The sequence below is a fragment of the Propithecus coquereli genome, unplaced genomic scaffold (assembly GCF_000956105.1).
Source record: "Propithecus coquereli isolate 6110/MARCELLA unplaced genomic scaffold, Pcoq_1.0 Scaffold815, whole genome shotgun sequence".
Taxonomy (NCBI): domain Eukaryota; kingdom Metazoa; phylum Chordata; class Mammalia; order Primates; family Indriidae; genus Propithecus; species Propithecus coquereli.
In genome coordinates this window covers 596,596-609,762 of record NW_012154341.1, presented here as the reverse complement: position 1 = coordinate 609,762, position 13,167 = coordinate 596,596, and the positions used below count along the sequence as shown (strand labels likewise).

At 55.9% G+C, this 13,167-nt stretch overlaps 1 protein-coding gene across 2 annotated transcripts; it reads left to right on the top strand.

The window, feature by feature from the left end:
• Positions 1-54: 54 nt before the first annotated feature.
• Positions 55-7,306, top strand: FOXRED1 (FAD-dependent oxidoreductase domain containing 1). Of its 2 annotated transcripts, none has more exons than XM_012663615.1 (11): positions 55-152; positions 2,003-2,223; positions 2,919-3,029; positions 3,214-3,332; positions 4,475-4,569; positions 4,871-4,972; positions 5,334-5,410; positions 5,582-5,742; positions 5,887-6,016; positions 6,254-6,358; positions 6,615-7,306. In XM_012663615.1, the coding sequence occupies exons 1-11, from the start codon at positions 68-70 to the stop codon at positions 6,867-6,869; spliced, it is 1,461 nt and encodes a 486-aa protein (XP_012519069.1). In that variant the 5' UTR covers positions 55-67; the 3' UTR covers positions 6,870-7,306. The 2 variants fall into 2 exon arrangements, with proteins under 2 accessions (XP_012519069.1, XP_012519068.1); XM_012663614.1 differs by having other exon boundaries at positions 61-158.
• The last annotated feature ends 5,861 nt before the right edge of the window (positions 7,307-13,167 follow it).

Here is a 13,167-nt window from a genome sequence, read left to right as displayed (position 1 = left end):
CGGACGCCAGGGGGCGGGGCTCCGGCAAGGTCGCGGGGCGGGGCCGGGCGCGGCGCGCGGAAGGGCCATGCTGCGGAGGGCGCTGCGGCTCGGCGGGGGCCGGGGCCTGGTGACCCGCGGGCCGGGCTCGCGCGGAGGAGGCTCCACGCCGGGTAAAGGTGCGGCGGCGGAGCGCGTCCGGGGTTCTGGGGCGTCCCCAACCGCCGGCCGCGTGACCCCTGACAGGACGGCGGGGCGGTGGCGGAGGGGCGAGCTTGTCCGCCAGAGCATGCGCGTGGTTGGCAAGTGCGTGGTTGCGAGGCGGCCCCGCTCGGGTGACACATCCCGCGTCGTTCTGGGCCCCCGCTTCCCGCCAGGACAGCGGGGAGCCGGGCCGACTCGCGGGCGGCCCAGGGGTGCAGCAGCCTGCCCGCGTCCGGGCGCCGCGGCCGGGAAAGAGTGCAGGAGAGAGCGGGTCCGGTGCGCGTCCCGGAAGATGCTGGAGTGTGGCTAGCGCGGGAAATGTCCGGAGACGGGAGACCGGGCCAAGGCTGGGTAGGACCCGGCTCGAAGAATGCCCCGCGCGCGGGCTCGAGCCAGAACGGGAGAAGTACGTAGAGCGGGGGGACTGAGATCGGCCTTGGAGGGTGATGTCTGCCGGTTCGGGAGAGCTGTGTTCTGGGCTGCGAGGCCCTGAGCACAGGTTGGAACTAGCGGCAGTCGTCCAGAGGGTCGGCGAGTGGCAACGTGTAGTGCGGGCGGGTGAGGCGAGCCTGATCGAGGAGAGGTTCCGGCGCTGCCGAGGAGAGCGAGGTATGAAATGGCGAAAGGATTCACTTACTCGGAACACGTAGCTGAGCACCGAGACCGCGCCGGTGCCGTGCCCGGCTGCAGCGTCGTGGCGCAGGTGCACGGTCTCCCCTGACGATGTTGCGCCCGTCACGCACTGCTAGTCGGAGGTGTGTGCACGCTGCAAAAGGGGTTCGCGGAGGCAGGAGGTCACGTGTGGGAGAATTGGTCTAGCGGGTCAGGAAGGGCTTTCCTGAGAAAATGGTGCCTGAGCTGAAATCTGCGGGAAGCAAGGAATTAACTAGGCAAGGAAGGGGACGGGGTTTCCAGGCGGAGCGAACGTGTGTGAATTTCTCGAGGTGAGTGGAAATATGGTTGAGTCCAGGAACTGAAGGGGCTGGAGTGCGGCGAGGACAAGGTGCCCAGAAGCCACGTTGTGCAGCACTTTGCAGGCCACGGTGGAGCTTTTGGACTTGGTCCTTAGAGTAAGGGAAAGCCATCGGAGGGGGTTAGCAACAGGATGTGTGATTAAGTTACTGCTTCAAAAAGATCGTTCTATCTACAATGTAGAAAGCTTAGCAGGAGATGGGGTGGACAAGAGGGGAATGGCGGGAAGAGTCATTTGCATTTGTCCAGATGAGAGATTACAGTGACTTGGCCCGGCATGGTGGCAGCAGAGATGCAAGGAAAGGGGACGGATTCGGGAGTTATTTGGGAGACAGCGTCATCGGGTCTTGACTACAGAGAGATTTAAGTGTAAGTTCGCTGGTGGTGATGGGTATCAAGGGTGAGGCGCCGCTGAGAGGTACCATGCTGCAGAGGGCACTGCCGCTCGGAGTGTGCCGGGACCTCTCAGCCCAGGGGCGTGGAGCACCCAAGAGGCGATGACAGTGCAGCTGAATGTGTGAGTCGGCAGCTCAGGGGAGGGAGAGGTCTGCGCAGGGGATGAGTATGTGAGTTACCCAGCTTAGGGAGAGAGTAGAAAGTGTTAATTTTAGGAAGTTGGGTCTTGCTGTGCTGGGCATGATGCATGAAAAGGGAGATTGAGGGCATGCGATCATCCAGCAGATCCACGGCAACACTGCTGGGGGCAGGGAGCCGCATGAGAACGGAGGACGGTGGGGACTGCCAACTCAAAGGTGTATTTAGCCCACCTTTTCCTGTGCCCATCCTTCAGCCTCCCACCTTGTGGGAAGGACATGTTTGGCCCTCTGACCATAACTGTGTCCCACAGACTGGGATGGCAAAGTGTCTGAGATTAAGAAGAAGATCCAGTCGATTCTGCCTGGAGGGGCCTGGAATCCACTTTATGACACCAGCCACCTGCCCCCCGAACACTCGGATGTGGTGATCGTGGGAGGTGGGGTGCTTGGCCTGTCTGTGGCCTATTGGCTGAAGAAGCTGGAGAAGCGACGAGGTGCCATTCGTGTGCTGGTGGTGGAACGGGACCACACGGTGAGGCCTGGGTAGGGCAAGGAAGATGACTCGCATGTCACTGAGGACTTCAGGGCCAAGGGAAAGGGAGGAGAGGAGGGACTTCAATCCCTGGGGGTCCAAAGGACAGAGACTGTGCCTTGGTCCTTGTCAAGAAATAGTCCCCGGTTCTTCTTTGCTCAAACCAGGAACCTTGGCAATAAGGTTTGCTTGTGAAAGCAGATTTCACAACGTTGGATCTTTCGAGATCTCCCAGGTCGGGCCCAGAGAGGCTGCATTCAAGCTGTAATTAACGCAAAGAGCTGCCTCAACTTTCATCTTTTAGGTCTCATTACTTCTGACATTTTTGCATTTAGTTGCTATTTGCCATTGCCAGCCAGCACGAGCCTCACTCCTGTGCTTTGGTTATATCTCTTCATTTTCCAACGGGCAGATCAGATGTTAATCTCCTGCCCTTGGACTTGCAGGCCATTCCCATTTTGTACAACTGCGCCCAGCCGTTTTAGATGACTGACGCTCTGCTCTGCACGTCTGCTGATAGGATTTTAAACAGCGCCGTCTTCAGGCTGCTGGTTGACTTGCATACAGATTTATGCACCTCGGCTCCTCTCAGGGCTCCTCTTTAACTTGAGGTGCATAAGTCGGTTTCCATTGCAGCACTCCAGTCACGTGTGACAGGGTACGGGTGTGTCTCAACTTCTCTCGTCTTTCCGCAGTATTCACAAGCCTCCACAGTGCTCTCTATCGGCGGCATTCATCAGCAGTTCTCGGTGCCCGAGAACATACAGCTCTCCCTCTTTTCAGCCAGCTTTCTACGGAACATCAACGTATGTGCAATGATGTTTGGGGGATCGGGGTGATGACCCCTCCTTTAGCTGAGAGAGGGGAGCAGCCCAGCCGGCGAGGGGATGTAGGGAGCAGGAGTGCGTTAGGCAACTGGGAGTGGGGACCCTGGTGCAGGTGCCTTGAGGCTTGGGGCTGTGGCTGAGGAAGGCTTCTCTTTGCACACAGGAGTACCTGGCCGTAGTCGATGCCCCTCCCCTGGACCTGCAGTTCAACCCCTTGGGCTATCTCTTGCTAGCTTCCGAAAAGGGTGCTGCAACCATGGAGAGCAACGTGAGAGTGCAGAGGTGGGTGCCGGCACGGCCTCTCAGCTGCTTCGAGGCCTCACATGCAGTGACTCCTGCCCCAAGTTAGGAACTGGAAAGACGGAATTAATAAAATGGTCCCTACTCTAGGAGCCCAGTCTGCCGGGAAAACAGACACAGGCCTTCAGACCTGGTGGGGAGGGCTGCACCACAGGACAGAACGCTGCCGTGGTGGTTCCTAAATTTGCCAGATCATAAAAACCACCTAGGACACATCTCTAGACCTCATAAACCAGAATCTCTAGGGAACGAGCCAAGAATCTGGGTTTTTTAGCAAGAACTTTAAGTCAGTCAGCATGCATTTTCTGTACAGGGCCAGTTGGGGTTTGCTGGCCGTATATACCGTTTCTGTCGCAGCCACTCAGCTCTGCTGTTGGAGCACAAAAGCAGCCGTAGACACAAGCATAAATGAGTGAGCATGGCTCATTCACAAAAACAGGCTGCAGGTCGGATTTGGCAACCCCTTCCCTAAGTGATTATCGTCATCAGCCGAGGGTGGGCATCTTTGTGATACGCTAGGGCTGGAGGCTTTATTTTTACGTTTATTTAACAAACATTCAAGTCTCACAGTGACATCAGGTAATATCCAAAATACTTCACAGGTATTAACTCATCGAATCATTAGAACATCTCTGCTTTATGCGTGGGGGAGACTCAGGCACGAGGCGCTCATGAATGGTGGCGCTGGGAGTTCTTTCAGCCCGGGCAGTCTGGCCTGTGAGAGTGTTCTTTAGGCACCCACTTTATGCTGCCTTTGGGGGACAGCGTCCCAGAGGAGAGATTTGTGCTGAGGAATGAGACTGTGTGAGGAGGCGGAGAGCAAGGCTGCTCTGGGCAGGAATGGAGAGCACAAGACCACCCTGTCGTGAAAGGACATAAAATAGGGGTGACAAGGATGCGGTGGCTCAAGGGAGGCGAGGGAGCAGGAAAGGATAGAGGGTCAGATGCTGAAGAGCCTCGACTCGGAAGCTCGGTCTTCGCCCACTCAGTGAGGAAAAGTTGGGGAGTTGGGGACAGAAAAGTGGAGTGAGCGAGCTGGACCCCGACTTGGGGAGCTGGGGCCCGTGCTTCGCCTCCTGCACACGCACCTCCCCTGACACAGACACAATCCAACATTCGCGCAGGCAGGAAGGAGCCAAGGTTTGTCTGATGTCTCCTGAGCAGCTTCGGAACAAATTTCCTTGGATAAACACAGAGGGAGTGGCTTTGGCGTCTTACGGTGAGGCTTGCTTGCAGAGGGGACAGCTTTTTTCCTGAAGGTAGGGATTGAGGGGTGCCTCGGGCTGTAAGTCTCAGTACCCCACAGCAAGCTGAAGGAGGACGGCCTCCTTCCTGTAGCAGGGCCTGCCCCAGGCCCTGCCAGTTCTCTGTCCCTCAGCAGGGCTCGACTCTGGTCCGGTTGGTCAAGACGACCCTCTCTGACTGACAAGCCCTAGGGAGCAGTTGGGAGGGTGCAGAAAATGCAATAGGAGAGGAGGGGTCCCAGTCCCGCTCCATGAATTCTCGTGTTCTCATCACAGGGATGGAAAACGAGGGTTGGTTTGACCCCTGGTGTCTGCTCCAGGGGCTACGGCGAAAGGTGCAGTCCATGGGAGTCCTTTTCTGCCAGGGCGAGGTGACACGTGAGTCTGTGGCCCCGTGCCCACTGCTTGTTTCCTGTAGCAGCCAGGGCGTAGGACTGGAGAGCAAGGAGGGTCTGACCTTCTCACTTGCGAGCTAAGCAAGGGCCGGTGGGGAAGGGACCCTTCCCTGCGGGCCAGTCCTCGCTGGGCTGCTTTGTGACTTGTGATCTGCCCAACAGTGTCAGGCCTGTCCTGTCAGAGCGTGGCTGGCAGTCCCTCCTGGTTACCTGATCTCTGTTTGCTCAGTGTCTGTGGAAAAGCTCCCATCCTTACAGCTCTCTTTCCTTGTGAAATCAGTGGAATCTCCACTTCCTTCCTCTTCGAAGCCTCCAAATCTTATTTTTTAGTTTCTTCCCTGCAGGATTCGTCTCTTCCTCTAACCACATGAAGACCACAAGTGGGACGGAGGTGACCTTGAAAAGGATCTATGAAGTCCATGTAAGTTCCTGTTCTGAGCTGTCCCTTTGCAAAGTAGAGGGACAGGAAAGGTAATGACTCTCCTTAACTTGGTCTTCTACCCACTTTCCAGTGTGGGCAAACTGAGACCCAGGAAGGAGTGTGCCTCTCATGGTGCCTGGCCTTCCCTCCCTCCCCCTCTGGTGCCTACAGGTGAAGATGGACCACAGCCTGGAGTACCAGCCCGTGGAGTGTGCCATAGTGATTAATGCAGCAGGAGCCTGGTCTGGGCAGGTCGCAGAGCTGGCTGGTATTGGGAAGGGGCCACCTGGCACCCTCCAGGGCACCAGGCTACCTGTGGAGCCGAGGAAGAGGTAACTTCCCTCAGGGCAGCCGAGGCGGTTGGTGAGAGAAGGGAAGAAATGGTAACAAAGGTGGTTAAGCGTGTGTGCGCTGGGGTGAGGAGGGTTGTTGGCCGTGCTCTGCCTGCAATTTCCTCACCCCACTGGTTGTGACAGGTATGTGTATTTATGGCACTGCCCCCAGGGACCAGGCCTGGAGGCTCCTCTAGTCACAGACATAAGTGGAGCCTATTTCCGCCGGGAAGGATTAGGCAACAACTACCTGGGTGGCCTTAGCCCCCCTGAGGTAAGCCGAGTGGGGTCGGGGCTGCTGGGAAAGAGACAGACCAGTTGTCCTGAAAGAATCGGGCTTTTGTGGAGGGTCACGTGCTGTGTTATCGATGTTGCAGCCCCTCCAGGTTTGAATTGGGACCATTTCTCCCCATCCCCTACCTGTCCAGGGCATTGGTTAAAGGGGTCCGTGAGGTCTGGGTCTGCCCTGTGTCCCAGATAATGTAAGCCTCGTCCCTGCTTCTCATCTCAGGAGGAGGAACCAGATCCAGGGAACCTGGAAGTGGACTATGGTTTCTTCCAAGACAAGGTGTGGCCTCCTTTGGCCCAGAGAGTACCAGCTTTCGAGACTCTGAAGGTAACCAGCAGGGGCTGGGTTTGCCTGTTCATTTTTGGATACTGGACAGGACAGATGACAGTGGAGCATCTCGGTCTCCTTGGACCTGTCCCCTGCCACGTTCCCTCCACCTCGTAACTGGGAAGGGATCTGTTGGACCTGTCCCGTCCCAGGGCCCTCTCGGCAGCCAGTAGAGGTGCTTCGTGCTGACCTGAGCAGGAGTGAGGACTGAGCGTCTGCGGCCTCCCCATCACCTCCGCGTCTTGTGCGCCCGCAGGTTCGCAGTGCCTGGGCCGGCTACAACGACTACAACACCTTTGACCAGAACGGCGTGGTGGGCCCCCACCCGCTGGTTGTCAACATGTACTTTGCTGCGGGCTTCAGCGGTCATGGGCTCCAGCAGGCCCCTGGCGTGGGGCGCGCTGTGGCAGAGATGGTGCTCGAGGGCCACTTCCAGACCATCGACCTGAGCCCCTTCCTCTTCAGCCGCTTTTACTTGGGAGAGAAGATCCAGGAGCAGGTCATCATCTGAGCCTGTGAGCTCCTGCCTGGGCCTGTGGGCTCACGGTCTGGCCGTGTTTGCGGTCCTCTGCTGCGTGAGCCTCCCCAGCACTGTGCCAGGCCCTCCCCCGTCAGGCATGCCCGGCCTCAGGCCCCTGCCTGCCGCCTCTCCTCTAGGCCGCTCCGCCTCATGTGGCTGGGCAGGCCCAGCCCAACAGGAAATGGTGGGGTGGGACCCTAGGACTGATCTGTAGCCCAGGCGGATGCCACCCGCCACGGCCGTCCAGCTGGAGTCCTGGCCCAGGACTAGCTCCTTCCTGGTACAGAAAGACTACCTCGACCCTCTTGGCAGACCAAGGCAGGGGGACTTTCTGGGGCAGCTTGGCCCAGATTTATTGACTTCTCTATTTACCCAGTCATCAATCAGTAAATGTGGTCAACTCCTTCCCTCCAGTCTTCTGTCCCTTCTACTTTTCATCTTGCAGCACGAGCTTTTGATAAACACAGCCTCCTCCCAGGAGCTTTCTTAGATCCTGGGTGGTAGGCATCTTGTTTGTAAGCTAATGCCTCCCGATCCTGAGTTCCTGCCAGGAGTTTGGTTCCAGAGGGAAGGAATGGGTTCATTCATCTATTCTACCAACATGTATTCAGTGCCAACTCTTGGCCAGGCTCTCGGCCACATACTAGAGGTAAACCAGCAAGCAAAGCATAGTACATGTTTCTGCTGGAACTTTCATAGCTATGTCCTGCCCTTCCCTCCCCCTTGCCCCTATCAGATACAGTGTGAACCCTGCAGTGCTGGGCTAAGCACAGGACACCTTCCCCTCACCCAGGTGGAAGGGAGGGTGTGGGAAAGGGGTTTTTCCATGAAGCTTCCCAGGGAAGTTGACCTGTGAGTTGAACCTTAAGGATGGGGAGTTTAGTAAAGTGAATGCAAGGTGGCCAAGGAAGGATCCAGGCAGAGGGCAAACCATATACAAAGGCCTAGAGGTAAGAATTAACAAGATTCAGGGGATTTGTCCTAGTCTATTCCAGCTGCTAAAAGCAAGTATCTTAGACTGGGTAATTTATAAACAACAGAAATTTATTGCTCACAGTTCTAGAGGCCGGGGAGTCCAAGATCAAGGCACCAGCAGATCTGATGTCTGGGGAGGGCTGCTCTCTGCTGCAAAGACGGTGCTTTCTCACTGTCCTGACATGGCGGAAGGGGTAAGGCAGCTCCCTTCCACCTCTTACCTGAGGGCACTCGTCCCTTAGATGAGGGCAGAGCTGTCATCACTTCATCACTTCCCCAAAGGCCCCACCTGTTCACACTGTCACGCTGGGTGTTAGGTGTTAGGTTCCACCGTAAGAATTTGCCAGGGGTTGGGGGACCACATTCAGACCATAGCATGATTCAGAATGACTTTCTGGCTGGATCATGGAATGAAAGAAGAGGAATCCGACTGGAAAGCCACACTAAGGAATGTGCATTTTATCCTGTGGGCGGAGGCCATTGAGGGGTTTTAAATAGGGAAGCAACATGATCAGATTTTCCTTTCAGAAAAGTCACCATGACTACCTTGGGGAGAACAGATGAGGATGTCAAAGCAGGAGGCAAGGGGGCTATGGGGGCTGATGCTGCCGTCCATGTGGTCCAGACAGCAGGTGCCTGAGCTGCCATAGCAGGAAGTAGATAGGTCTAAGAGGTGGCAGTAGCTACAAGAAATGGGGTCAAATCAGAGCCAGGTTTCTGGCTTGGACAACTGGATGGATGTAACGCCTCTCGTGGAGATGGACACCCAGGAGGAGCAGTGTGAGGAATGGAGCAAGTGGGAGAGTTCAGGACACGTGGATGAAGGGTGCCTGTAGGGCACCCAACTGGAGCCCTCAGATAGAGGGTTGCGGTAATCGCTGTGGCCCTCAGGTGACGATGTGATGAACAGGACGGCATCACCCTGGAGGGTAGACGAGTAGGGGCCAAGGAGGGAAGCTGGAGGGACTCCACCGACATTTAAGGGACAAGCCAAAGAAAAGCATGCTGAAGAGGGCCCAGAGAGGCAAGAGAAAAGCCAGGAGGGTGTGTTGTCATGGAAGCCAAGGAGGAAGTGGCCAGCGAGTCGGCTAGATTGAGTCCCAAGTATGTCAGTGGTGACTTCAGGGAGAGCAGTTTCGGCGAAGTTTGAGGCCTGGACACTTGCAGAGGAGAAGTGACTGGGAATGGAGACAGCTGGTAAAATGCCCCCCACCCCCCACAAAGTGGCCTTTGGGGAGAAGAATGAAAGGGAAAAGATGGAGGTGGGCTTCCCAGACGGGAGGGAGGGAAAGGGGCAGATGTGCTGCCAGGGAGATGACAACAGAAGTCCCTGGGGGAAGAGCAGGACTGGTGGTGGTGAGCTGAAGAGGAAGGGCCCAGCATGCAGCTGAAAGACAGGAAGGAACTTGCCAGGGGTGCAGGAAGGACAAGCGGACATCCTGTGTTAGCCCTGCGGGTGGCTCCCAGCTAACTGGCAGCCACTCCTCCTTCCTTCAGCACAGACATCCCAAGCTAAGGGTCAAAAGGGAAATGGTGCCCACCGAGGAGCTCCCTTCAACACAACAAATGCTGTATTTAAGAAGCTTGAGGCTTCCTCTGCGCTCCCACAGGGCTTTATGCAAGCTCGTCTTCCCCGGTGAACTGTGCAGAGCGCAACCAAGCCTTCTTCATCTCTGCCCCAGCACCTGGCTGTGCCAGTGTGCGGTCTGTGCTTGGCTGTCAGTCAAGGCTTCTCCGAGTGCCCCTCTGCTCCTCCTGGGGCCTGAAGAGCCTTCCCTTGTCCTCAGGGAATTTTCGGTCAATGAGAGAGCTAAGCAGCGAGGGCATGAGCTCCTTATACCAGAAGGTACTATAGACATTGGCGGGAAGGAAATGGGAAGGGCTGGGCTTAACAAAGATTTGCCTGAATAAGCTACAAAAATGAAACTTGCCAGAAGAGAGGGACATTTTGCAGAGCACAGTTGGGCAAAGGGGGGCCTGCTTGGTGGGGGAAGAGAGTAGGGTACCTGAGAGTAGAAGCAAACCTTCCCTGAGCACTGGGCTCGGGGCTAAGGTGTCCTACCTGCTTTATGTGGACTCATCTAACCCTTGCAAGAACACCAGCAACCAGGTACCATAATTTGGGTGAGGAAAGTGAGTCTAGAAACGTCACACAACTGCACCAAAGTCGTGCAGCTAGTAAGTGACGAGCCGTGATTGTGAACCCAGGCACACGACTGCAGGGTCCTCCCAGGATGGGCGGCTCATCCGTTTTGGCTGGCTGGTGCGAAAAGGAGGAAATCGGATTGGAGGGGGAGATAATGAATGTTAGATGGCCCAGTTAAACTTCCTCCATCCTCCAGCACTTGATGTACATAGTTTTAGGAGAGTGTTTCCCAAACTGGGATGCGAGGAACGCTGCTCAGGAAGATATTTATATTTCTTCTGTGGCGAAACAAGTTTGGGAAACGCTACGTGTTATATTCTCCCCGTGGCGCTTCCCACAGTGCCCATCAACCTCTCGAGAGCTTTAAGAAAGAGGAGACGAAGGAATCGTTCAACTTCGTTTCACCCGGGACTGGCCAGCATTCTGCGTCCCTCGTCCACACTTGCTGCAGCACCCGGACTTCCACGGAGCTGATGCGGGAATCGCCGCCCGCAGGAGCGCGCCTCGGCTCAGACACCGGCTCGCCGGCCTCGGTGCCCCGGGCCCGGCCTTCTCGCCACCGCGCGGCCCCTCCCGCGCGCGACGCTCGCAAACGTGTCCAATCTCTGAGCTTCCTTCTTCTCAGCTGAATAAAAACAGAAAATACCAAGACCTCCCTTGCGGAGTGTGAGGAGGAACGAAACCCAGGCGTCAGGTTTTCCCGGTGGGCTCCGTAAAGGCTCCTCGCCGAGTCGCCGCCGCCCGCGCGGGAGGACGGGCGCCCGGGGGACGTGTAGCCGCTGGCCGGGGCGGGTCGGGCTGGGCGGGCGCAGTGGAGGAGGGCGGCGCCCGCGGCGCTTCCGGGGAGCCGGCCCTGCACTTCCGGGGCCGGACCGCGCAGCCCGCGGGCAGGTGAGCGGCGGAGGCGGCGGGGCCCGCGGGCGGGTGAGGGGCGCGGGGGGCGGACGCGGGGGGCGTCCGGGCAGGTGAGGGGCGCGGGGGGCGTCCGGGCCCGGCCGTGCGCAGCCGTGCGGCGCTTCTGCCCCCGCGTGGCCGCCCTCCCCTCCCCTCCCCTCCCCTCTGCCTGGCGGCCTCCAGCGCCCGCGACGCGTAAGCAGCGGGGAAAGACCCCGGAGGAAAGGCCGCCTGCGCTGCCGCAAAGAAGCTTCCTGCGGGAGACTCTCCGTTCGCGGCGGGAGAGCCTGGCTCGGTCCGTTGTTCGGGTCTTTGACCGCGGACCCCGTTTCCGCCGCAGGCTCCTCAGTTCTCTCCGCCCTGGCCGGACCCTCCCTCTGCTCTGGGACGGTCCCGACGGCGCGTCGGCGCGCAGCCGGCTTTACCGGGTTGAGGACCTACCGGTCGTCACGCCGCACTGGCTCGGGAGCGCCCGCCGCGGGCCAGGGTGACAGCGACGGACGGGACCGGCTGGGCCCGGCGTCCGCAGGGAGACAGGTATCGCAGCCAGCAGCGCCCCCAGAGGGGCGGCGTTTACTCCCGCGGGGACGCTAACTCAGGGACAAAGGGGCGGGAATGACGCGGAGGAAGCCACATCTAGTTATTTTTTAGGCTTAAAAAAATTGATAAATAATTGCACGCATCATAAGCATACAGCTTAATCCTTTTCCACAACGTGAACATGTCCAGTGCAGCCTGGTCCAGAACGATGAATAAACGTTACTACGCTCCTGGCTTCTAACACCGTAAAATGGTTTTGGACTTTCTGTCCGCAGAGTCTTACGTACTCTTGTGTATGTGACGTCTTATAGTCAGTATATTTTGTGAGATTTAGCCATGTTGTGCTTAGCAGTAGTTCATTCATTCTCATTGATGTGTGATATTTCGCTGTATGGCTAGACCACAGTTTATTTATCTGTTCTGCTGGACGCTTGGATTGATGGACGTAGTCGTTTCCCCTTTGGGGTTATTTTGAATCCAGCTGCTACAGACGTTCATGTGTTTGTCTTTTGGTGAACGTACATAAGCACATATAAGGACAAGTTGGGTGTATTCCTAGGAATAGAACCGCTGGTGTGTGTATGTTCAGCTTTGGTATACAGTGCCGAACAGTTCGTGGTAGTTGTACACACCAGGAGTGTGTGAGTTCCTTTTCCTTCACATCCTGACCAGTGCTCGATACTGTCTTTTTTTCACGGTAGCCGTTCTGCTGAGCATGCACTGAGGTTTCAATTTGTATTTCTCTGATGACTGACGAGCTGTCTTTCTGTATGTCTATTGGTCATGTGACTATCCTTTTTGGAAGTGCCTAAGCTGTCTTTCTATATGTCTATTGGCCATGTGACTATCCTTTTTGGAAGTGCCGGGTCGGTTCTTCTGCCCATTTGTCTAATAGGTTGTCTCTCTTTTTCTTACTGGTGCTTAATAGTTCTTGAAATATTTGGGATATGAGACATTTACTGGATATGTATTTTTTAAGCATTTTCTCTCTCTCAGTAGATTGCCTTTCACACTTCTAATGATGTCTTTTGATGAACAGAAGTTCTTCATTTTAATGTTTTCCAATTTATAATTTTTCTCCTAATGGTTGTATTATTTGTGTCTGGTTTTAAAACTCTTTGCCTACCGCAAAGTCAGGAAGATAATTTTCCTTGTTTCCTCTAAAAGCTTTCTTGTCTCACCATTCACATTCATATCTACTATCCATTTGAAATTAATTGTTTATATGGTGTGAGATGTGGGTCAAGGTTTATTTTTTCCCACAAGGCCACTGAAATAACCTAACACCAGTTCCTGCGAAGACCATCCTTCCCCACCGCACTTCCGTGTTGCCACCGACATGAATCAGTAGGTTATGCTGAAGTGGGTCTGTTCCTGGACATACTGTGTTTCCAGGTTTGTCTGTCTGTCCTTGCACACCAGTATCAGGCTGCCTTCATTACTGTTGCTTCACAGTAAATCTTTATTACTCTGGTAGTGAAAGTCCTTAACGCTATTCTTCAAAGCTGGGCACGGTGGCGTACACCTGTAGTCCCAGCTGCTTGGAAGGCTGCATGATGCTCCCTGGAGCCCGGGAATTGGGGGCTGTGGTGTGGATGATCCGGCCTTTGAGGAGCTGCTGCACTCCAGCCTGAGCAACATAGCGAGATCCTGGCACTAAAAAAAAACAAAAGAAAAAACAAAGACAGAAAAGAAAAAAGAAAGAAAGAAAGGTCTTAAGTATTTTTCTCCAAC

What these genes read in the sequence shown, in the direction of transcription:
- FOXRED1 (XM_012663614.1), top strand. Translation starts at nt 68, where the DNA reads ATGCTGCGGAGGGCGCTGCGGCTCGGCGGGGGCCGGGGCCTGGTGACC. An exon ending in AGTGGCTTTGGCGTCTTACG is followed by an intron (nt 4,570 to 4,870) that starts GTGAGGCTTGCT and finishes TTCTCATCACAG; the next exon opens with GGATGGAAAACGAGGGTTGG. An exon ending in CAGCTTTCGAGACTCTGAAG is followed by an intron (nt 6,359 to 6,614) that starts GTAACCAGCAGG and finishes GTGCGCCCGCAG; the next exon opens with GTTCGCAGTGCCTGGGCCGG.